The 22,799-nt window shown below is 53.8% G+C and overlaps 9 protein-coding genes across 9 annotated transcripts; 4 read left to right on the plus strand and 5 right to left on the minus strand.

Annotated features, from left to right (window-relative positions):
* The first annotated feature begins 33 nt into the window (after positions 1-33).
* On the plus strand, positions 34-2,666 carry F5Z01DRAFT_497605 (SDA1-domain-containing protein). The gene is made up of 2 exons (XM_046260262.1): positions 34-258; positions 320-2,666. Exons 1-2 carry the CDS (start codon positions 212-214, stop codon positions 2,481-2,483), a joined length of 2,211 nt encoding a protein of 736 aa, XP_046120122.1. The 5' UTR covers positions 34-211; the 3' UTR covers positions 2,484-2,666.
* Positions 2,667-3,453: 787 nt separating this feature from the next.
* On the minus strand, positions 3,454-4,785 carry F5Z01DRAFT_497827 (putative zinc-binding alcohol dehydrogenase). The gene is made up of 2 exons (XM_046260263.1): positions 4,461-4,785; positions 3,454-4,406 (listed from the first exon to the last, which is right to left on the minus strand). Exons 1-2 carry the CDS (start codon positions 4,638-4,640, stop codon positions 3,510-3,512), a joined length of 1,077 nt encoding a protein of 358 aa, XP_046120123.1. The 5' UTR covers positions 4,641-4,785; the 3' UTR covers positions 3,454-3,509.
* Positions 4,786-6,371: 1,586 nt separating this feature from the next.
* Positions 6,372-7,085, minus strand: F5Z01DRAFT_634529 (uncharacterized protein; the record flags this gene model as incomplete). The annotated part of the gene is made up of 1 exon (XM_046262068.1): positions 6,372-7,085. The coding sequence occupies one exon, from the start codon at positions 7,083-7,085 to the stop codon at positions 6,372-6,374; it is 714 nt and encodes a 237-aa protein (XP_046120124.1).
* Positions 7,086-8,192: 1,107 nt separating this feature from the next.
* Positions 8,193-9,206, plus strand: F5Z01DRAFT_498460 (uncharacterized protein). The gene is made up of 2 exons (XM_046260264.1): positions 8,193-8,341; positions 8,398-9,206. Exons 1-2 carry the CDS (start codon positions 8,265-8,267, stop codon positions 9,113-9,115), a joined length of 795 nt encoding a protein of 264 aa, XP_046120125.1. The 5' UTR covers positions 8,193-8,264; the 3' UTR covers positions 9,116-9,206.
* Positions 9,207-10,797, minus strand: F5Z01DRAFT_498461 (uncharacterized protein). The gene has a single exon (XM_046260265.1). The coding sequence runs from the start codon at positions 10,536-10,538 to the stop codon at positions 9,297-9,299; it is 1,242 nt and encodes a 413-aa protein (XP_046120126.1). The 5' UTR covers positions 10,539-10,797; the 3' UTR covers positions 9,207-9,296.
* A 468-nt stretch (positions 10,798-11,265) lies between these two features.
* F5Z01DRAFT_649453 (kinase-like domain-containing protein) lies at positions 11,266-12,753 on the minus strand. Its single transcript, XM_046263093.1, has 2 exons — positions 12,389-12,753; positions 11,266-12,331 (listed from the first exon to the last, which is right to left on the minus strand). The coding sequence occupies exons 1-2, from the start codon at positions 12,561-12,563 to the stop codon at positions 11,601-11,603; spliced, it is 906 nt and encodes a 301-aa protein (XP_046120127.1). The 5' UTR covers positions 12,564-12,753; the 3' UTR covers positions 11,266-11,600.
* Positions 12,754-12,806: 53 nt separating this feature from the next.
* On the plus strand, positions 12,807-13,864 carry F5Z01DRAFT_498496 (acyl-CoA N-acyltransferase). The gene is made up of 3 exons (XM_046260266.1): positions 12,807-13,126; positions 13,196-13,636; positions 13,693-13,864. Exons 1-3 carry the CDS (start codon positions 12,995-12,997, stop codon positions 13,705-13,707), a joined length of 588 nt encoding a protein of 195 aa, XP_046120128.1. The 5' UTR covers positions 12,807-12,994; the 3' UTR covers positions 13,708-13,864.
* Positions 13,865-14,371: 507 nt separating this feature from the next.
* F5Z01DRAFT_720236 (uncharacterized protein) lies at positions 14,372-17,347 on the plus strand (the record flags this gene model as incomplete). The annotated part of the gene is made up of 1 exon (XM_046266575.1): positions 14,372-17,347. Exon 1 carries the CDS (start codon positions 14,378-14,380, stop codon positions 17,345-17,347), a length of 2,970 nt encoding a protein of 989 aa, XP_046120129.1. The 5' UTR covers positions 14,372-14,377.
* Positions 17,348-18,390: 1,043 nt separating this feature from the next.
* On the minus strand, positions 18,391-22,799 carry F5Z01DRAFT_672201 (NADPH--cytochrome P450 reductase-like protein; the record flags this gene model as incomplete). Its single annotated transcript, XM_046264788.1, has 6 exons — positions 18,391-18,402; positions 19,322-19,468; positions 19,526-21,328; positions 21,419-21,825; positions 21,931-22,371; positions 22,442-22,799. 6 exons carry the CDS (start codon positions 22,797-22,799, stop codon positions 18,391-18,393), a joined length of 3,168 nt encoding a protein of 1,055 aa, XP_046120130.1.

A 22,799-nucleotide genomic window follows, 5' to 3' on the forward strand; every position in this document is an offset into this window, starting at 1 on the left:
TTCAGCCTTCAAGAGGGAACCGGAACTCGAATTTCGAGAAGGGAATGGGAGAATCCCACGGCACTATCGATTGCCGTATCTTATCAGCCCCGCTAAAAAAATCCCAACCTCCACCACCTGGGTGCTTCCTTCCCATTGCGCTCCCCGCCATCAACATCCCCATTCACGGCTCTCCAGAAGTCGTACAATTCCATTTCACCTCTTGCCCAGCATGCCGAAGCGCAAGGTTGCGGCGCTCGAAAAGATTGATGCGGATTTGTAAGTCTTGCGACGACGAAACACCGCTCCCCTGAACGGCTCACCACTGACACTTTTGCAGCCCGAGTCTGCAGAACAAGATCCGTCGCGATCCCAAGTCGTACGTGGACGACTTTCGACGACAATGGGACCAGTACGAGTCACAGCGCGAGATCTTTCTCGTCGCGCCGACCACGGCGACGGCCGAAGCGACGGAGCACTTCGAGAACCTGGTCAACCTGATTGCGCACGTTGCCGACTGCTACCCCGAGGCGACGGCTACCTTTCCCGATGATCTGAAGACGATGCTCTCGCTACACCACGCCGTCCTGGGCTCTGAGCTGCGGGAGAAGCTGGTGGGGAGCCTGATCATCCTGCGACGCAAGGAGATCATCGACACAGCTAACGTCCTCACCTGCCTCTTCCCCATCCTCGTCTCCTCGCCGAGCAAGACCTTCCGTGCACAGCTCTTCTCCAAGATCCTCAACGACATGCGCAACTCCAACGCGCGCTCCATCAACCACCCCCTCAACCGCACGATCCAGACCGTCCTCTACAACCTCGTGACCGCGGACCGGTCGTCACCGCGTGCCATCTGGGCCATCAAACTGACGCGTGAGCTATGGAAGCGCCAGATCTGGACAGACGCCAAGCCCGTGGATGTGATGAAGGAGGCGTGTCTGTCCGAGAACGAAAAGGTGGTCGTCGGCGGCGTCCGCTTCTTCCTCGGCGGCGACAAGGAGCGCGAGGAGCTCGAGGACGAGGAGAGCGACGACGACGTCGACCTGTCCAAGATCAAGCATCAGATGACGATCAACAAGAAGAGCAGGAAGCAAAAGAAGCAGTATAGCAAGGCCGTCGACAAGCTCCACAAGCAGGAGCAGAAGAAGCACAAGCCGCATCCCCTCAACTTCTCCGCGCTCCACCTGCTGCACGACCCCCAGACCTTTGCCGAGGAGCTGTTCTCGAGACATCTGCAAAGCACCAAGAACAAGCTCAGCCTTGACACCAAACTGCTGGTCCTGCAGCTGGTGACCCGCCTGATCGGCCTGCACAAGCTGACCGTGGTGGCGCTGTACTCGTGGTTCATCAAGTTCCTCACGCCGAGGCAGCAGTCCGTCACATCGTTCCTGGCGTCGCTGGCGCAGGGCACACACAACCTCGTACCGCCCGACGCGCTCGAGCCGCTGATCCAGAAGATTGCCAACGAGTTCGTGTCGGAAGCGGCCGCGAACGAGGTGGCCGCGGCGGGTCTCAACTCGATCCGCGAGATCTGCGCGCGACAACCACTGGCCATGACTGAGACACTGCTCCAAGATCTGATACAGTACCGCAAGAGCAAGGACAAGGGTGTGATGATGGCGGCCAAGGGTCTGCTGTCGCTGTTCCGTGAGGTGGACCCGGAGCTGCTGAAGAAGAAGGACCGTGGCAAGGATGCCACCATTGGTCTCAAGGACGGGTCACTGCTCATCCGGAAATTTGGTCATGAGGACACGGGCGAGATTGAAGGTCTCGACCTCTTGGAGAAGTGGAAGGAGGAGGAGAAGAAGCGGAAACGAGTCGAGAGGGGCTTGCCCGAGGACGCGGCCAGTGACGAGGAGGATGTGGCCAGCGAAGATGACGGGTGGGAGGTCGACTCGGACGACAGCAGTGACTCGGGTGGCTGGATCAATGTGAGCGATGACGAGGAAGAGGCGCCTGTGCCCAAGAAGCGCAAAGCTGGAGAGAAGGATGTCGATGATCAAGAGAATGGCGATCAAAAGGAAGAGGACAAGGCCGAGGAGCAGCGGCTGTCCAAGCTGGCCACGACGACGATCCTCACGCCCGCCGATCTTGCCAAGCTCCAGGAGCTCCGGGCGGCGGCCGCGATCGACAGAGCCATGGGCCGCAACCGCAAGAAGGACGACGCGAACGCGAGTCGGCACCAAGACGACGGCCTCACGGCGGAGCAGATTGAGGCGCCGGCGAAGCTGCGGAAGCTGACCAAGGAGGAGCGTGTGGCGCTGGCCAAGGAGGGCCGTCCGGACCGGAACGAGCACAAGTCGACGCAGGCCATCAACAAGTCGAAGAAGGAGGCGGCGGGCAAGAGCACGAGCAACAAGGAGAAGGCGCGCAAGAAGAACTTCCTCATGACGCTGGGCAAGGCCAAGAGCAAGCAGAAGCGAAGTCTGGTGGAGACGCGCAAGGTGCTCAAGGCGCACGTGGAGAAGAGCACGAGAGGCGGGCGGCGGAGGAACGGTGCCTAACGTTAGGGGGCCATGATGGGAGAGAGCGCAGAATGCGCAAGGGCGGCACCAGATGGGGGGAAGACAACGATAATAGAAATCCAGTTTATCAGCGGGCATACCTCTTCACGTTGATTTGCTCCTCTACAAACCAGGGCGATGTCGGCGCGTTCTGCCTCCATCATATGCTGGCCCGGGCTGCATGTGGTAGCTACACAGATCCTACGTGGCACAGGTGATTGACTGGCACCGTCTGCGGCCCTCCTCCTGTGATGGGGGGAGGGACCATCCGGCATACCGTCACGAATCGCAGCGGCTGTATAAAGAGAGGCGACGGGACGCGCCGTTCCTCTCGGTCTCTCCTCCCATGTCACCTAACCGATCAAGATGTGGCCCGGCGCACCAACGATGATCTCGCGGAATCGGGACCCAGACAACCGGGACAAGGTATCGTCGGACGTGTACAACATCATCCGCTCCTTCAGCTGGGAGCACCCGGACGACCCGATGACCCGCACCAACCTCCGCTGGCGCTTCGCCGAGGCGCTGCAGCTGCTGCACCAGGAGCGGCGGATGAACCCGGCCAAGAGGGACTATGTCCTCAACCATATCGACGGGCTGCTGCGGCCAAAATTCTTCCGCCGGCCTGGCTGGCGTGTCATTGCCGTGTTTCGTGAGTGTGTGGAATCATGGTGCAACCGTCAGATGGTGCTGGACCAACAACAACGGGATAAGGATGAGGGAGCAGAGAAGTCGGAGGAGAAAGAGGGACAACAGACAAAGGCACCCGAGAGCAGGGCAAACGTGGATGGCGGAGCAGGCGGTGATGAAGCAGCGCTGCGAAGCGAGGAGCTGCGGAAGATGGAGAAGGTGTTTGAGGACATTGCGGTGGAGGCGTCGAGGCGGAAGATGAAGCTGGCCAACTTGATAACGTGAGTGAGTGCCGATGCAGCAGGACAGGAGCAATTTTCTCTATGAACATTCATCTCTCATTGACTCATCTATATGCAAGTATGTACTACATTTCTCTTCTGTTCCCTGCCCCCCTTAGTTGACGAGAACGTAGCGGAAGCGCGGCTTGCCGGCGTTGAAGTCGATGATGGCCTGGTTGGCCTCGCTCATGGGCCGCTTCTCGACCCAGGGCTTGACGTTCTTGTCGGCGGCGAGCTGGAACATGGCGCGAATGTCCGAGGGGCTGCCAATCATGGAGCCGGCGAGACGCTTGCGCTTGGGGATGAGGGAGAAGGCGTGCAGAGGCAGGGCCTCCTCGGGGGCGCCCACCTGGACCATGGTGCCGTCCATGCGGAGCATGTCAATGTACTCCTTGAAGGGGACCTTGGGGGAGGAGACGGTGGAGATGATGAGGTCGAAGCGGCTCTTGTTCTTGGTCTCCCAATCCTTGTCTTCCGCGGTGGCAATGTAGTCGTCGCAGCCGAGGGCGAGAGCGTCGTCCTTCTTGTCGGCCTTGCGCGAGATACCCACGACCTCGTCGGCGCCGAGGGCCTTGGCGAAGAGGACGGCAAAGTGACCGAGACCACCGACGCCGACGACGCCAACCTTCTTGCCGGGCCCACAGCCAAAGTGCTTGAGGGGGGAGTACACGGTGACGCCGCCGCAGAGCATGGGGGCGGCGCTCTCGGGTGCGAGGCCGTCGGGGATCTTGATGACAAAGTGCGAGGGGCAGCGGTGGTAGAGGGCGTAGCCGCCCATGGACTTGCCGCCGTTGCGGTGCTTGGAGTTGTAGGTGCCGACGTTGCTGTTGCAGTACTGCTCGGAGCCGTTGGCGCAGGCGTCGCAGGGTCCGTCGCGGCCCAGGCACGAGTCGTTCTGCGCGCCGACGCCGACGACGTCGCCTACCTTGATGCCGCCCTCAGCCTGGGACCCGACGCGAACGGCGACGCCGACAATCTCGTGGCCGACGACGCACGGGTAGTCAGCGGGGCCCTGTCTGTGTTAGTCGTGGTCGCGTCTGTCAGAGAGGAGGAGAGAGAGGCGTACCCATCCGGAGCTGATGGTGTGGATGTCTGAGCCGCAGATGCCAGAGTGTGTGATCTTGATATCGACGTCTGTCTCCTCCCAGGGCTTGGGCTCAAAGGTCTTCCACTGCATCTTGCCCTCGGCCGCCGAGGGGTCCTCGCCGACCCATCCCTTGAACTCGTAGTTGGTGTTTTCGGCCATGGTGGTGGTGGATGATGATGATTAGATGTTTTGGTAGACTATTCGAACCGGTTTGTGAAGTGATGGAGACCAGTAGACTGAACGATGGGCCACCATTGACACTTATATCTCCCTCCCGCCTCGCAGGCCGCCAGCCGTCCACATCATCGAGCGCTGGCGTCATTGCATCTGCCTCGCCATCGGAGTCGCGGAGGGAGGTCAGCGTCTGTTCGCGTTAGGTCCGCTAACGCCACGAGGAAGAGACGGCGCTAGACTGCCGGCTCGTGGGAGACGAAGTAATCCACCTGCATCATGGACGACTTGACTGGCAGGCATGGATCGAATGGAGACCGGGGACGGGTCGTGGAAAAGTGGTTGATGTCAACGATACCCACATCCGCGTCCAAACTCAAAAGTGTCCAAGACAGAAAAGTTCTCGAGCGCCGCCCGCGATGCCATTTCGTCATCATTCTCCATAGATCCATGGGAGCTGTACGGCCACTGATTGGTCCCGGAACGCTGGCATACTGATAAGTCAGAAGACGGCTCGACTAGGCTGGTTTGAATCTGCGGCTTTTTGCGCCTTCACGACTAGGTACACGGAGTCGCGGATCCGAGTCGGTCCTAGTAGGTAATCATAGTCCACGGCCTTGACGAGTCTATCTGTCCTTATGAATCAGGCATTACGATCCCTGGTCCACGCCAATTCCAGGCTCTCGGAGACGAGCACTCTGCTCCCGTCTTCGGCTCTTCGTGCACATTGACAATGATAGAGCCTGCCCTCGATCGGACCTTTCGACTGCAAGCTAGAGCAAGCAGCTCTGTGCTTGACAAGCCGCCTCGGCATGGGACCAGGGTAGGCAAGACACACACACTGCCAGATTACATCAGAGAGCAGGAGAAAAAGGACATCCCCTAGGGAATCTGCTCCAACTGACACGCCATCTCACGGAAATGAGCTCGAGTGCTAACTGGTGAGAGCCTCGGCAGTGTTCACCAACCACACAGCCGCGACGAGCTGAAGTACGGCATTGGCAGAAATCATCAAGACTGGCAAAGATGACGAGGAACTACCGTCTGGGCCCTTTGACACACCTAGTTAGATTGCGAGTCAAAGGTCCCTTGCAGTCTCGTGAATGAACTGCCGATGGCGCAATTATTCATGTCCAACCGTCGGTGACTTCCGGTAGCTGGGCATGTCCGCGAACCAGTATTGGCTGCCCAGGACTCGGCGATGATGATGAGCCCAGAGTCTGGGAGCACATCACTTTCCGCCAAACGACAAGGCGTGCAGGAAAGTGGGCTTGAAAGAAGAGAGAAAACGCAAGGGAAGATGGACATCTTGATGTTGTGTCAGTTCAGGGGACAGGCCCATGTCCATGTTCTATCTAGCGTGGCGCTTGCTCCTCTAGATATCCCACACTACATTGAATGTAGTGTGTCGCTCCTGAGAAGCCGGCGAATCACTATCATGATCACTTGGAGCCCCCCCAAGAATGAAGAGAGGCGCGCACTCATGCCATGGAGTAGCAAATGTGAGGAGAGGAGATCAATAGGTATATCCTCGAGCCAATCGACTAGGCATTTTGTGTTTTTCGGTTTCACGCTGGTCATTTTGCACAGCTGGTGCTTCAGTGCATGTTTCTTGGACTGCGACTTCAAGGATGGGACCGGGAGTCTGTCTCAAAGTATATGAGAGAATACATCCAAGTTCCAAGCTAAAAAGTGTGCGAACTGTACCCTTGGACGCATCTAAGACTCAAAATACATCCTGTGACCGCCACCCCGACGGGCATGATCACTGCCTGGCCTGACCCGATATTCCAAACTCGGCGGCGGCTTGGTATCCGTCAAGTTCTTCTTGTCCTTCTCATCCAGAACCACCAGACTCTGCTGGTAGAACAGATCCGGCGGCATGCACAGATCAAGCCACATGTCGCCCGTGTCGAGAGGACAGTACTTGGTGTTGGGGTCGTCTGGATGCTGGTAGCTGTCGAGGCAGACGCTGCCAGCACCACAGCGGATCTTGACGCACGTCCCCTGACCAGAGCCGCTGCCCGTCGGCGTAACGCCCACATTGTCGTTCCGGAAAGGGGTACCGACCAGACCATTGCCGCTCCCGTCGAGGTCGCTCAGATCCCACCAGATACCTCCCCACTCGCCAAAGGTCTGCGAGTACTCGAACTGGAGTACACCGGGGGGGCTACCGTCCTTGGACAGCTTCAGGCTGACCGTTTCGCCGTCCCAGGCGTGGCTGAGGATGGACTGACCAGATCCTGGGGGTATATACCATGGAACTCCGCCGTCCCTGATGCAACGGCCGTCGGGACCATGGTCACAGTTGCCATACTTGGACTTGACCATGCTGACACCGGCTCCGCACCAATTGTTGATCATCAGGTTAGACAAGGCTCCGGGGGTGAGCATGGCCACCACAATGACAGAAGAGAGGGGAATATTGACCATGGTGAGGAAGACAGGGTGCAAGTGGGCTGGAGATGGGCAGTCAAGTCGGGGTGCAAGGAGAAAGGAGAAGGCCGTGGTCTTAGTAGTCAAGATGCCCCTTAAGGCGAGGCATCAAGAATAACTTTATAGTAAAATTTTATGCCTCGTTATCAGCCAGAGAAGACCATCAACCTGAAGGTTCCTGGGAGGCTTTGCGAGCCATGCGACAATGGCATGTAATCAGACGACCCGAAACCCTTGGCACTCGGCCATACTAAGCATCCCAAGGTAACCACCCTCTTCATTCGGCCCCTGTCAATATTCCTGTTGGGCCACATCTTTCTGTTTTTTGAGTCGAGACTGCAGAGGAGCGTTGTGATCCGGCCTTGATACCGTTTTGGACGTCAAGGCTGAGAAGATGGTTGTAACCAGTACTTGGGCGATCAACGAGGCTCTCTAAACATACGTGTATATGATTTTATGAACTTTGATTTCATACATCTTCTCTAGCCATGCCACTTACACGCAGTTGGCGCTGCTTCTCGGTAGCAGCCGAATACGGTAGATCGTGAGCCAGTTTGTCCTGTCAGATTCGACCCCTGGCAGGGTTCAGTGTATTTCTTGGCCCCTCCCACGGTCGGCAGGCTGCCGAGCTCCGGCCCTTTTAGGTCGTCAGCTCTTATAGTGCATAATTTCCTCGGCTGGGCGTGCCACAGCTGAGCTTGTTGTATGGACCTGACAGCGTCGAAGGAATCGACCCCTTACCACTCGGAAATTACCGCCGTCCCTGCCTGCAGTCCCCGCGCATAGTCACTCAATAAAGGTTGTTGTAGGCTTCCCAATACTTTCAAGCATGTCTCAAGGGTTCTGACTGATGTAGAGTCTGGATGTAGGCTTCACGTAAGTAACATGGTAACGTTTCCTCAGGACTAGGGCCCTTGCCGAATTATTGGAAGGAAGCTCGGCGCGAAAGGCAACAGAGGTATGTACGAGACAGGGGCACTCGCTCGTGTATGATCATCAGAATATTCAGCAGTAACTACGTGCCCCAGGGGAGTGTATAAATAACCAGAGGCTTGATGCTGTAACAGCTGCTGGAGAGCCATGTGCTCTGGCAAGCCTGTTACCAACGTTTTGAACTTCTGATTCATGCTTCATTGACTGTCACTCTTTACTTTCCGTCGCCCCTCACTCATTACAATGTTGCTCTCTGGTCTCCTATTTCTGGCCGTGCTGGCAGGCTTAGCTGCTACTGCACCGGTTTCTACAACTTCCAAGTACGATAGAACAGCATCTCTATGTCCATCCCGTGCTTCACTGACACCACCTCTAGAAACGACACCACCTCTAGAAACGACACCATCTCCCTACAAGCAGCCGATTGCAACGCCCCCGTGGCCGGCCTGTCCTTTGAGGACTGCCTGCACATGAACAACATTGGCATGGCCGGCATGGGCGACAACCCCTTTTGGAACAACGGCTACATCTGGATCGGCGACGACGGATCCAACAGGTTCCGGTTCACCAACACGGGTGGCGTGCCCAGGACTCTCATCCTGTGGGACTTTGCCGACGGCGACTACCAATCCTCCTTTATGAACGTCCGCCGCCCCAAGATCTCCTACTCCCTACCCAGCTCTGGCAGCTCTGTCACCATCTCTGTCGGCAGTGGCATCTCGCTCGGCTACGCTACGCTTAATAACCGCCAGACGACGCTCTCGCGCTGGGGTCAGATCTTCAACACCTGGGGCGAGGCTACTACAGGCAATGGCTGGCCGGGGTCGGCGACGATCGACGTCAGTCGACTTGTCAACATGAATGGAAACCCACAGTCAGTTCGCGTGGCAGGATGTCTGGCGGATATGGAGTGGTGCTCGTTTCAGTGTAAGAATGGTCTGAGTGAGTGTGGTGAGTCGGGCTCCTATGACCTGCTCAGGTGCACGCCGGACGTCAACCCCGATTCCGGGACGGGCTGGGTGAATGGTAACCCTGAGGGAGGGTGCTACGGGTGGGATAATGGTGGCGACATTTATATCAACCTTGGTAACTAAGGATTGTGGGCGTTGGAAAGGGGTTGCTGCATTCTCTGTCTTTGTACATATCAACTTAAGATTCAAAGCCAAGAGGGGAACATCGATGAACCTCTAATTTTGACAAAATAACAGTTTGCATTCCACCAACGCCGGCCGATGCTTATTTGTAGAGTACAGTAGTCTAATCTTCAGGGAGCGCTCATTTAGCGTCCTTCTTGGCCTTCTCGACAATCTCCTCCCCCTTCTTCGACTTCTCCTCGAGAAGCTTCTTGAGGTCCTCGGCCGTCTCGCGCAGCAGCTTCTCGCCCTCCTCCTTGTGGTTCTCGGCCACCTCGCTGAGCTGCTTGAGCTTGGGGAAGATCTCGTCGGCCTGCGGGATCATCTGGACGTACTTCTCCACCTCGCCCCAGATGCCACCGCCCGAGCCGGACGAGGCCTTGTCCTTGGCTTTGCTGACGGCGCTGTCGACGTACTTTTTGAGGTCGTCGACGTTGCCCGAGTCAATGGATGACTTGGCCTTCTCAAAGAGCTCCTTGGCGTTGCCCTGCTTCAGCGCATCGGCGTTGTTCTCGATAATCTCCTTGACCTTGGGGTTCTTGTCCAGAACAGGCTTGGCCTGCTCGTAGGCCTTGTTCCAGGCTTCGTCGCCCAGCTTCTTGACCTGCTTGACCTTGTCGTCGATCAGCTGGCGTGCCTTGTTGAGGCTGCTGACACTAACGCCACCAGCGACAATGTCCTTGAGCTGCTTCCAGGTCTCGTCCACCTGCTTCTTGGCCTCGGGGCCGTACTCCTCACCCATGCGCTTGAGCTGGTCGACATTGCTGCCGAGCTTCTCCTTGACCTGGGGGTGGTTGTCGAGGATGTCGGCAAAGGCATCACCTGAGAGGTCGGCGACCTTCTTGGCGAGGTCGGCCAGGACCTCGTAGGCCTTGGACGCCGTCTCGAGGCTCAGGCCCGACTTGGCCACGTCCTGGAACTGCTTGTACGCATCGCTGACAAGCTTGTCCGCCTCTTCCTTGTGGTTCTGGCGGACCTTCTCCCAGTCGTCAAAGGCGGTATCCACGTAGGCGCGGCCTCCGGGGATCCAGGCAACGTAGGAGTAGGCAAACTGCTTGATCGAGTCGACGGCCTGGTCGGCGTTGGGGGTCTTCTCCTGCAGCTTCTGGGCAGCCTCCTTGTACTTCTTGTTCGCCTCCATGGCGGTCTTGTTGATGGTGGACGCAGTGCGTCCGGCGGGGGTGAAGGTGTAGAGGGAGTAGAAAACGCCAGCGCCAATGACACCACCGGCCAGACCAGCTGCGAGGTGTCCGCTGGAGGAGGAGCCGCCTGAGGAGGAGGAAGAGGCGGTCGACTGGAAGCGAACGGGTTGGCGGTAGGGCAGGCGCGTCGACCGCACCGCCGTCTGGCGGGCGGTGCGAGCAGCGACTCTAGAGGAAATCATGGTGATGGAGGTGGTCTTGTTGTGGTGGTGTGATGAGGTGTGTTGGAGTGAGTGTGGGAGGTGGGAGTACGGTTCAAGAAAAGGGAGAGGAAATAAATAAAAATTGTAGCCCAGACCAAGTCCAAGGTGAGCTGATGACGACGGTAGCCGAGCTACAGGTACGCATGGATGACGTGCCTGCCGTTTTCGGTAGTTTGTGCCATTGGCGAATCAGCGATGGCGGACCAGATGCTCCGCGCGCTTGAATGTTCGAGAACCGCCAGCCATGCCGTCATCGTTCTCTGGTTCCTGGATTTCTGCCCTCGATATTCGGGAATTCCCATGTGACGTGGCCAACTGTGCATGTGCAGAATTGAATTTTGGGGTCTGAGGTTAATTATCGTGCCTCAAGAGGAAGATGGATCATCGCTATTCATGCGAAATGTTGTCCATCCCCTCCTGCATCGTAGCAAGCTATACCCCACACTCACAAAGCTTGGCAGGGACAGACATGACGAGATCAGAGCCTGGTAGATATCGGAACATTGCGCTACTATTCGTAAGTTTCTGATTCTGGTCTATACAAGGGCCTCTCCGATAGTACAATGGGGATTTTTTTTCGTCTGGGAAGGGGGAGATTGTTTCTTCCACAGTTGCAGTTTAAGTTTCCTGGGATCCTATCGTTCATCGTGTCGATCACCCGAAGCATCCCCCCACTTCCCCAAGACCCCGAACCCCACACACATGCCGTCATGGCCACGACTCAGACGGCATTAATCAGTCGCGAGATCACAAAGTCAACTGCCACTTCTGGATCCCGTCGCGGACGGTCTCTTGAAGTGATTTGGGCTCTCTAACATTTGCCCAAGGGAATGAGAGAAAAATGACTCCACTGTGGGAATCAGAGCGTTCTCCGCATACATGTACTTCGACCCCGCGAACTGATCACTTGGCCAGTGCAGCGTCTCGCAATAGGCGTTGTCACGATACACGAGAACAGCTGCGAATTGCAAAGAAAATATGGAAATCTGCATAGGTAAGAGAACCTTGAAATTATCTCACTCGTATCCAAGAAAACGCTGGCTAAGAGCTCTGCCACCTCGCCATGGCAAAGTACTGTATCAGTTCGTCATGGTAGAACTCTGGGAATATGTGCTCGGCGTACCGCTTCCACTCGTGGGTTGACGGGCGTTGAAAGAACTTGACGTATTCCCAGTACTCAGGGTACCACCCGCTGTCCTCCCAGTCCACCAGCCCGGTGATCTTCCCGTCTTGCACAATGATGTTCCGTGGCGCAAGATCGCAGTGGGATAGAACAATCCGATGGTCCGTCCGTAGTCCTCGAGAGAGCGCTTCTCGCACGAGTGGCGGCGTGGGCGCTTCTAAGGATGACAACAAATACTCGTTGAAAGCATGCTCGCCACGACAAGCGGGCGCATGGTACGTAAAGTACACACGCGAGTCTCGGATCTCGGTCCCGTCACAGGCACTGATGAGATCACGAGGCGGGTCCACGGATCTCATTCTTTCAAGAATTGCCCGTAGCTGGTGCGCAATGTTGATCTTTTCGTTATCAGAAATGACTGGCCATAGCTTGTCGAGGGATTCCCCTGGGACGTAATCCATGCATAAGTTCACTCGTCCATCTGGCGCTGTGTATGCCTTGTGGACAGTAGGCACCAGGACCCCAGCGCGCGCGGCCGTCTTCAGCGCCTCTGCTTCTCCGAGCACTATGCGATGCCCTGATTTGATGACAGTGTTGTTGGGATATAGAACGACACTGCGGTTGAATAATTTGTGCAGTACCACAGCGCCTACTCGTTAGCTAAACGGACGTTATGACACAGAATCAACGCTCCCTGCGGACCAACCTGAGGCAAGCTCATCCTCAGCCTCTGACTCATCCGAAGAGCGAGCTTTCCCATCGGCCTTTCTCCTTTCCCTGATTCTAGCAGTGAGACGAGATTCGCCTGGCTGCTTGCCACGCGAGCGCGACACAGCGTATATTCCTGAGTTGGGGTCTTTGGGGACATCTGCATTATCCATTCCTGGGTCCCGCAAGCCAGGTATGTCCTCCGCCACAATTCGTTTCGATCTCGGAAGGGGACTGATTTTTTGAATTCAACCCCCAATATTTTGGAAGAGAGCAGCTGGGCCACTTTGTCCAAGGCAAGCTATCACGGTGTAACGCAAGTGGGTGGACACGTGATCGGAAGAGGGGCTGCTTGTTTGAGGGGTCTTGAAAGATATAGGGTAGGCATGTCTCTGCCACTTCGCGAACATCAAAAGAGGTACGCGCTTTTGTTTTGTCGTACTTTTTCAACATATGACATCCGTTCTCCCACAGGACGTCCACCTGCATCGTAACGTTTCAGAGAAGGGACTGGAACTTCTAGTCCTCGACAAATTAGCAAAGCGCGCCAGTCAACCTCCAAAGCACCGATCTTGCTGGCTCGCTCAGCAACAGGCCCCAAGCCATGGAGACTGTCAATTTTCCTGGCCTCAGCGGCAAAACGGCCTTTGTCAGGCCCCTGACCGTCGGGGACGTGGATGCTTGCGTTCGTGTCGAGTCCACCTTCCCAGAGCCAGAGCGATGCTCTGAGGAGAAAGTTAGTTTGATATCTGCCCGAGGCGTGAGCCGTCGTGACCCGAGAAGCACTCACACTCGCTCTCTGTAGTTCAAATACCGCCTCACTGTGTCTCCTGAACTCTGTCTCGGGCTTTTCATTAACGAAGAGGGCCATGATGAGCTCATAGGGCACGTGATAGCCACCAGGATCACATCGGACCGGGTCACCGATGACTCTATGGAAATGCCTCAGGACTGGGACGGCTCGCGGAAAGTCGTCAAAGCTGATGACGGCCTGGTGATTGGCAACGACGCGAATGGGAGTGGTATCGGCGTCCACGGTCTGGTCATCGTCGCGGAGCACCAGAAGAAAGGCCTCGGTCGATCTCTGCTGAACAAGTACATTGAGTACCTGAGAAACTTGGACCAAAAGGCCGAGTGCGTCGCCATCATCGCACACGACCACCTTTTGCAATTCTATGAGAGCGTTGGCTTTATAAACCTCGGCCCCAGCCCATGCAACTTCGGAGGCGGCGGCTGGTACGACATGGTGAGTGACCTTGACATTGCACCAATCTCGATTGCGTCTGGAGGCTGACATTGCAGGTTCTGGAACTGTGAGCCATATTCAGGCCACGGTAGAATATAAAATCCCGACGCTAGATATCCCTTTCAGCTTCATTGCATATAGATTTATCAATCGCCTCGCAATCCTTGCTCTCCAACTCGCCATTGGTAAAACCCAACAACCTTTATAGTCATCCCCGACAGACCTTGCTTTCCTAGTCCGTTTTCGGCGCCAAGCCTGAGCTGCCGCTGCTTTACCCTGAGCAGAGGTGATCAAGGACATCTGGAGGTGATCAAACCCTGAGCTGAGTGACTAGCCCCTGCCTCTGGCCCCTACACACAGTTACTGGCATGCAATACTGTGTGCCATGACCCCGGCTCGGGCTAGCTCCAGGCTCCAGGCTCCTTGGCATCTGTGGTGGGTGTCACGCGGCTCACGCGCACATGGCAGTGATGGCACAAGGCTATGCAGGTTAATTCGGCCGCTCTTTCCAAAGCTCCGGACTTGGCTTAGCCGATCCAGCTTTAAAAGGCGGGCAACTGCTTAAGGTTCGCGACTACGCGCAAAGCGGATGCCATCATTCACTTCACTTAAGAAGAAAGCCAATTCCACAAGGATCAGATTAAATGAACACTCCATCCCTCGCCTCAGATGGTCTTGAAACTCATGCATGATTGAGTGAGGAGCTGCAACGATCAATGCTGCGTCTAGCTCGAAGTCGCAATGCACAGACACCAGAACGGAGAGCATCCCTCTCCACAAAAACAGAGACATCGCCTGCCTCAGTGGTTGAATCACTTCAATGCGGCTGACCTCAAAGTCTTTGCAAGATGTTGGGTGGCAGTATGGGTGTCGATGCTGCTCATCTTCATTCAGCCTGCTCTCAATCACATTGGCCTCGCTGCATTCCTGGCGACTATGGTGCTTTTTATTGTACCCCCAGCTAGTACCGTCCTCATCTATCTGCTTGCAACATTGTCTCTGCTATTGGGCATGTGCCTTGCGTGGGCATGGGGACTTGTCACAATGAAAGCTGCGTTGGCAGCGAGACCAGACTCAACAACCAATGCTAAGCTAGCAGAGCTGCAACAACAGGCTGTCGCAACGGCAAATCAGACGGGTGAGTCGGTAGCCTGGGAGGCACAAGTTATGGTCTACGATGGGTTCATGCTGGACACTCGAGTCACGATCATCTTCTACGTGATGGGATGCATCTTCATCTACGCTGTGTCTCGGCTGCGATGTGCGAACCCGAAATTCACCCTGACTCAGGTTTTCGGCATCATTGTTACCGACATTTTCATGGAGTTTGGAACGTCATTACCGAGCTTCAATGGAACCATACCATCCGTCTTGGTCAAGCCAGCAGCTATTGGCATTGGCCTCGGGGCGGTCTCCAGCCTTTTGATCTGGCCTCGATCAACGTCGCACATTGCCCTTACGATGGCAGAAAACCTGACACGCCTATCGAAAAGCGCGCTTCAAGTCACCCTAGCACGGCTGCACGATCGCCAAGTCACTATTGTCGAAGCGAAGAGGCTAAGAGGACAAATGATTGCAACACTCAAAGCAGTGCAGCCTCACATGGCTTTCCTACCTCTCGACGTTTCACGCGGCGTATGGAACGCAGATGACATTCAAAGCCTCCAGAGGCATGTCAGGAAGCTCATGTTCTCTTCTTTGTACCTGATCGACTTCCATATCGCTAGGCTCAACGCAGCTGAGATGCTGAAGGAAAAGGATGAGCTGCAGAGCGAGGATGCTCACGACACGAACATCACTTCAAATACATATCAAATCGGCCAACGTCATCGGCAAGAATCTAAGGATATCCTGCTTGCATTGCAGCGTCCCGAGCAGCACGACATACAAGTAGAGACGCGCCGTGCCATGCAGGAGTCGACCGAACACATACTTCAAATAAGTTCTGAGGCCGTCGAGCTTGCTGCTGGTTGCATCCATACCGGGAATTCTTGCAGATGGTTCAGAAAGCCGGAGCCAGCTCGATTCGACTCTCTTGTAGTCCAACTGCGCAACAAGCGAGAACAGCTTCAGGTGTTGCAGGAGGAGAGCATCAAGATGACAGTGAACCGTGTCAAGGAAGCACACAGAGAACTGTTTGACGAGGAGGGTATGCTCAAGGTCGTGGACAACAAGAGTCCGTTGCTGCCTAGTATGGTTATTGCCATGGTCCTCGAAGAGCGCATCAACAGCTTTGCAACAGCGACCAAGCAGTTGCTAGACCACCTTGAACGACTTTGCTCGAGTCGCCAAACTCCCCGAGTATGGTTTCCATCACGATTACAGTACGCCTTCAGCTGGGTACGTCACGGAGGGGTTGCTGTACCCGAAGGGGCTGCAGCAGGCGAGAGCAGCGCCGGGATGGACAAAGACCCCGATGAGGTCTTGGAACACACTGAAGAGATTCGCCGAAGACTTGAGACCACTCGGGGACTCAAAGGCTCCTCAGCTCGACGCAACAAGTTCAGTCGTACAGTCAGCGCTTCCTACAGATGGCTCACGAATCCAGCTGGGATGTATTCCCTGCGCATGGTGATCGTGACAATCGCCTTGACTATCCCTGCTACGCTCCCTGCTACAGCTGGTTTTTTTTATCGCGAAAAAGGTATATGGGCTGTTATAAGCGCTCAGCTTGTGCTGCTTGTCTACATGTCCGACTTCACCTTCTCACTCGTCACACGTACGCTGGGAACTATCTTTGGCGGCGCCTTGGGAATGGTGGCATGGTACATTGGCGCCGGCAATGGTCCTGGAAACCCTTATGGAATGGCAGCCATCACTGGAGCAATGCTTTTGCCTATAGTATGGTGCCGACTGTACATGCCTCCGGCATTTACCACGGCAATCATCATGGGCTCAGCTACCTTTGGCCTTGTCATAGGTTTCAGCTGGGACGAAGGCCACCTTCAGCAATACGGGCTTCCAGGAACAGGCTACGAGTGTTTTTGGAAGCGCGTTGTGACCGTGCTCATTGGATTCTTGGCGGCCTCAATTGTTCAGGTAATCCCTAGACCACCCTCAGCCACGAGACATGCCTGCAAAACTCTTGCAAACTCAATCCGTACCCTTTCAGATCACTACGCACTTCTGGTATCGCACTGGGGGCGGTCAGATAAGAATACTCATGCTTTAGCTGTTGTTTCTGGCCAGATCACCTTGAAGGTGGCTAGCAGACTGCTGGCGTTAGACCCAACCATCGCCAACCTCAAATTGGAGCTCAGCTCTAGCCCGTTCAACCAGAATACCCTCAAGCAAGCTCAGGAGCAATGTCAGAACATCAACCAGGCACTTGGAGGCCTCCTAGAGCTCGCAGCAGAGCTCCCGTTGGAGATTCAGGAAGTCCTGACTGATGCAACTGGCATCAAGGATGATCGAGCGATAGGAGATATCATGGCCGTACTGGCAATCATTGAACAGGCACTCAGAACAGGATCTCCCCTCCCCGAAAGGCTACCTACCCCATTGATCGCTCGAGCCGTCGAGTCGTATGCCGCCACGAAGTTGAGGGCTGCTATCGCCCCCAAGATGCATATTGGCGATGGACACCATCGACGTTACTGCGTTGCTATGATCTGGCACCTCAAGTTCTTAACCGCAGTTGATGATCTGCTGTTAGTGCTAAAGTCGGTACTTGGAGAGCGACACATTGTGTACCAGTGGGAACACGTTTAGAGAGAACAATTCTCTTACCTGTTATTAAACATTCTCTTTAATAAAGCAATCTGCACATCAGATATGTTCCCAGATTCCTGGGCAGATTCCTGGGATATTTTGCGTGCTAATAGGTCTTTCGAACCACGTACAAAGGCGCGTTGCCGCTATACTGGCTCTGTATTTAAAAAGCCTTCCCTGAGTGCTTAGATCTAACTGTCTAGCGGCGCGGTTATTCTGAATAAGCCTATATCCAAAGGATGCGCGGTAATAACTTAGAGCTAGGATTTGTTCTTGCTCTAAGTGAGATCGTACTAGTGTCTGATCTTTTGAACTAAATTCGCTAGGATTTCAAGTTAGTTATATATAGGTAACCGTTAGGATTAGCTAGCTTATTATCACATAGTACTCGAACCTATTCTACCACGCATGATTTTCCTAGTAAAGTTACTTCCTTTAAGAGATACAAATAGTAAATAAGTAAAATATTAAAGTAAATAAATTAACTTTATATTAAATTTAATTAATTAAACTACTTAGAATATTCTATTAGCGTTTAGATATTAGAAGAGCTAGAATTTATAGTTATATCGTTTGTGTAAGAAATCTAGGGGTTGGGTAGGTGCATATACTATAGCTATAATCGTACTAGCTTTCGCAGTTTATAGATCTTTCTTAGTCCAATATATAAGAACTTTAAGATATTCACTCTAATACCTTCATTTCTGTCTTCTATATCTTTTTAATTAAGACTTTAGAATCTCTATCTAAAGAAGCTTAAGAGCAAGTATATAACTATTTCCTGAATCCTGGGATCTTGGCATTGGCGACACACAACATAATCGAGATTAGCTAGATCGCTTACAACGACAGGTCATCTAAGAACCCGTTAAAATGAGACCAATCTCAGCAGGCTGTTAAGGTCGACCTCTTAAATGGCGCGGGTTGAAACAAGCGCGGCTGACGACATGGTTCGCTCTATTGAGCTACGTGCTAATGCGTTTCAGCACACTAGTAAGCCAGGGCAGCTCCTGGGACCAGAAATAATGATCGTTGTAGCTGTTCTAGAGATGCAGCTAATGCTGTTAGTATCCCTTTTCTTTAATCAAGTTTATACTGCCTCCTAAGCTAAAGACATAAGCTATAATAAAGTCTGTAGTAGTTTCTAAGAAGAGAGAGTAAATATAAAGGCTGTTAGGCTCTCATGCTGCTAATAAAGAGTTATAAAGAGCTGAAAGCAGTTTATCATAAATAATGTCGTGAGCTTGCGCCCTTGCAATATTAGATGTCTGGATAAATAACTTTAAGTAAACATAAACGAGTATCTATTTTTGTGCGGAGTGTCCACAAGAACCTTATGCAGAGAACATGCAAGTTACCCTATTCTTAGATCTAGTATTAATTCAGTTAAACCTTTCAAGAGATGCTCACCTGTAATCATTAAAGGCGTGATTCCACGGATCCTTCTCGAAGCCACCGCTGTAAACCGTCAGGGCGACATCCGCGCCGTCCACGCTCAGAGCATCAGGGCTAACTTGTACAACAGCTCCATATAATTAGTAAGCTTAAGGTGAATACATTGCATGACCTACTTAAGCCCAATATACTAAACCTACTCGTGCAGGTTGCGACAGTGCATGGGTCTTGTGTTTCGACTCTGTATGACTTGCGGAAAGCGCAGCAACAAGGCATAGAGTCAAAGCGCGTGAAGTCTTTACTACGCTGTGAAGCTACGACGGTGTTAGTGACGTTAGAGACCATAAACTCAGCTAAAATGTTGTCATCATCCCGTACAAGTCACAGCCTAGTCGAGTTCAGGTAAAGGGGCTCGAGAGATACGTGGTATCTCTAGGGGTATACATACGGACGAACTGCCTATAAGCATTGCAATCCTTCTTTAACCGGCTCGAGTTCGAACTCCTAAGTAAAGATATCACTAACAAACCGCTGATTCCTCATCTGATCCAACCACGCCTCCGTATCTGCCTTACTCACATCATGCTGACCTGCCTGGCGTTCAGCCACTATCATCTGGGCGACCTCACCAAGGCTCTTTGCCATCTCTTTGCTTCCACAGACGTAGAACTTTGCACCAGATTGCCATGCTTCAGATACCTCCTCGCGGTTGTGCCAGACGCGGTCCTGTACATATTTGCATCCATCACTGGCATCAGGAGCACGACTAAAAGCATATCGTACTTTGACAGCTCCAATGCGCTCCCATTCATCGAACTCGTCCTTGTAGAGCTGGTCATTGCTTGGAGCTCGACAGCCAACGAACAGGATAGCGGGAGCCAGGTCACGGTGCCCATCTTTGATCATAACAGCGCGTTCCTCAACGAAGCCCCGGAATGGAGCTAAGCCAGTTCCTGCGCAAATCATGACCATCGGCACCGCCGTCATATCAACCGGCGGCCGGAAATATTTGTTGGAGGACCGGATCGCGACCTGGATCTGATCACCTGCCTTGAGGTCACGCAGATAAGTTCCGGTCACGCCATGGAACAGCTCGCGATCCTCAATGGACTGCGAGTCAGATGCTCGCGAAGAGAGATGAGGTGCATTAATGACAGTGTAGGTCATGCTGCACGTGTTCGGACTCGCTAGTGGTGAGCTTGAGATGGAGTATAGCCGAGTCTTAAGCGGAGGCAGTAACGCAAGGAAGCCCGCGAACGGGATTTCGATATCATTACATCGCTCCAATAGGTCAAGTGAACTGATTCGCTTGTCAGACACTTCGGAAGTGTATGTGTCCTCGGTTGCTGTGAGCGACTGTAGATATTCCTTCTGTTGTCCAGGCTTGGTGTGAGATGATAGTGTGGCAATGTCCTTTTTAGTCGCAGGCTGCGTCAACTCGACATATCCCATAAGTAGCTCAGAGACGGGGAGTGGCACGTTGACGGGAAGAGTTGTCGAGCCTCCGTCCGAGATAGTGATGACAGAGTCAGAAGGGACAGAGAACCTTCGGATGACGCGGCGAATCTGGCTCTCGGAATTGCGAGGGAGAACCATAAGGTAATCGCCAACACTGTAGGAGACACCCTCAGGCAACTTGATCTCCAGATGTCTCTTCTCAGGCTCTCCTGGTGGCGTGAGACATCCAGCTGCCTTGATCACTGCCCAGTCGACCTTTTGCTGAAGATGAGCCGCACGACCCTGTTCTTTAAGCTCCATTGCCACAGCGGAGGTCAGAGCGACAGTGGGTACCTGTTGACCACTTGAAGCAGACGAGTGAGGGCCAGACGATACAACAGCCGGTAGGAGCTGGTTGTCTGCCCAGTCATCAAATTGACCAGTAATGTCACCTTTGGCTGCGTCTGATGACCCTCGGTCTACTACGCGCCTAGCTCCAGCCGCCGCCATGGCATCATCAATGATCGTAGGAATGCGCTGAAACGTATGCTTCCAATCGCTGTGGCCACACCCAAAGACTGAATATTCGACACCGTCGAACAGTTGTGAGTCTTCGATGGACTGCAGCCAAGATACAAATAGGTTCGCATTGTCGGGAGGCATACCCTCATACGAGCTGCTTATGAAGATTTGCAAGGCGTCTTTGTTGATCTTCTTGACGGCTTCGTCCATGTCCAAAACCTTGGGAGCCCATCCGTGGCCTGAAAGGGTGGCTGCAAGCTTGGTTGCCAGGTGCTGAGTCGTGCCCGTAGTCGTACCAAACATGATCTGAACAGGCTTCCCTTTTTTTCCGTTACTATCAGATTGATGCGAGCCATGAGTGTCATTGGAGGTGTCGCCATTTGACGGACCATTTGAGTAGAGACGATTCTGAAGATTCTGAAGATTCGAAGCAGTGAGCCCTGCACGTAGAGCGGCGCGGATCTCAAAGTCTCTGGGCTTGATGGTGAGATTTTGATCAACCTTGATCTCGTATTGGGGATCCTTGAGTCGAACGTCGAAGTTCTGGAGGATCATAATCAGAACCAGCATGGCTTCCTGCCAGGCAAACGACCGACCGATACATGATCGGGATCCAGTACCAAAAGGCTGCAGCATCGTCAGCAACGAGATTGGGCCACGCTTGCTGCACTTCAAGAACAGGTGAAGGAAGTCGAGGTAGATAGAGGAAGAACGTACCATCCATGCGTTTCGGGGCAACTTCTCAAACTTGCCGTCAGTCATTCGATCAGGATTGAAGTCGTTAGCGTCCGCACCCCAAACAGTGAAGTCGCGGTGGATTTTAGACATGAGACAGGTGATGCCCTCCTCAGGCACCTTAAACCTGCCGCCTCCAATAGTAGGGATCGGCTCCTTCGCCTTGTTCTCAGGACGCTGCCCGCGATTGAAGGCTGGGGCCGTGGGATAGAGACGTAGTGTCTCACGCAGTACGGCCGTGATGTAGGGAAGCTGGCTGAGATGCTTGACGGTAATCTTGCTTGTGCCAACGACTTTATCAATTTCCTGCTGCGCTTTGAACAGGGTAGCGGGGTTCTTGAGTAAAAGGGCAAAGGCAAATGAGAGAAGTCCAGAGGTCGTTTCGTGTCCTTCATTCATACATGTCAGATTCAGTCATCTCAATGCTGTGTGGGCACGAAGCATTTGGGGGTATGGGAAAAGATGGGAGTAGAGCTCTAAGGCTATGGACTTACCGGCAATGAGGAATGTCTGCATGTTCGCAGCAATCAGGTCGTCACTCATCGTCTGATTTGTCTTCGGATCCTTATTATAAATCATTGCGTTGAGCAGGTCCTTTGTATCGACGGGGTTGTCCTTTCGTTTCTGCACAATTTCCATGGCTATTCGCTTCTGTATGTCTCTGTCCTTCTGCAGAGCAACTGCATGTGAGGGCATCATGCTCTTAAGGATTCCTGTCAATTGGCTTGCCTCCGATCCGGCCCTCAGGACACGAGTCATGGCTGCGACAAAAGGGTGCAAGCCTTCTTGGTAGAAGGAATTGAAGCGGTAGTCCATGGCGCAGAGGGCAATCGTATCTAACGTGAGCCTGGTGAAGTCACTGGTGGCACCAATGACTACTTCAGACCCCAGACGTGCCCATTTCAGGGTCAATTGGCATGCGATATCGTACATGCCTGGTCTTTCATGTCAGTTTCGTGCAAATCAGGAGTATTTGAGACCGAGATAGCAGGAGGGTTGGCGTACCGTCGAACATGCTCTCAATGGCAAGCGGTCCGAAAGCCGGTAAGAGAATTCGATGCGCAACTTGCCAGTCTATATCATGCTCTGATACAGACGTGAACAAGCCCTGGCTCCCTGACTTGCCCAGGTCTTGCAAGGTTTTCGGGGCGAGCTTGTAGAAGCGAGTCTCATCGCATAGCTCGTTGAAGAGCTCGAATCCTGTACAGAAGTATCTCTGCCCGCCGCCGGGGAAATTCAGAGTGTACAGAGGACCATATATATCGGAGATGCGCTCAATGGCGTGTAAAGGTACCTCATCTTGTATATCCAAGAGGTTACCGACCAATGGCAGGCCCTTGGGACCCGGGATGCGTTCGCTCAT

Source organism: Emericellopsis atlantica (assembly GCF_019669845.1).
Source record: "Emericellopsis atlantica unplaced genomic scaffold F5Z01scaffold_7, whole genome shotgun sequence".
Lineage (NCBI taxonomy): Eukaryota > Fungi > Ascomycota > Sordariomycetes > Hypocreales > Bionectriaceae > Emericellopsis > Emericellopsis atlantica.

Bases quoted from the DNA above. Each gene is read 5' to 3' on its own strand.
- F5Z01DRAFT_497605 (XM_046260262.1), top strand. From the start codon at position 212: ATGCCGAAGCGCAAGGTTGCGGCGCTCGAAAAGATTGATGCGGATTT. The intron at 259-319 runs GTAAGTCTTGCG...ACACTTTTGCAG, and splicing joins GAAAAGATTGATGCGGATTT to CCCGAGTCTGCAGAACAAGA.
- F5Z01DRAFT_497827 (XM_046260263.1), bottom strand. From the start codon at position 4,640: ATGGCCGAAAACACCAACTACGAGTTCAAGGGATGGGTCGGCGAGGAC. The intron at 4,407-4,460 runs GTACGCCTCTCT...TAACACAGACAG, and splicing joins ACACCATCAGCTCCGGATGG to GGCCCCGCTGACTACCCGTG.
- F5Z01DRAFT_498460 (XM_046260264.1), top strand. From the start codon at position 8,265: ATGTTGCTCTCTGGTCTCCTATTTCTGGCCGTGCTGGCAGGCTTAGCT. The intron at 8,342-8,397 runs GTACGATAGAAC...CACCACCTCTAG, and splicing joins CCGGTTTCTACAACTTCCAA to AAACGACACCACCTCTAGAA.
- F5Z01DRAFT_498461 (XM_046260265.1), bottom strand. From the start codon at position 10,538: ATGATTTCCTCTAGAGTCGCTGCTCGCACCGCCCGCCAGACGGCGGTG.
- F5Z01DRAFT_649453 (XM_046263093.1), bottom strand. From the start codon at position 12,563: ATGGATAATGCAGATGTCCCCAAAGACCCCAACTCAGGAATATACGCT. The intron at 12,332-12,388 runs GTTGGTCCGCAG...GCTAACGAGTAG, and splicing joins TGAGGATGAGCTTGCCTCAG to GCGCTGTGGTACTGCACAAA.
- F5Z01DRAFT_498496 (XM_046260266.1), top strand. From the start codon at position 12,995: ATGGAGACTGTCAATTTTCCTGGCCTCAGCGGCAAAACGGCCTTTGTC. The intron at 13,127-13,195 runs GTTAGTTTGATA...CGCTCTCTGTAG, and splicing joins AGCGATGCTCTGAGGAGAAA to TTCAAATACCGCCTCACTGT.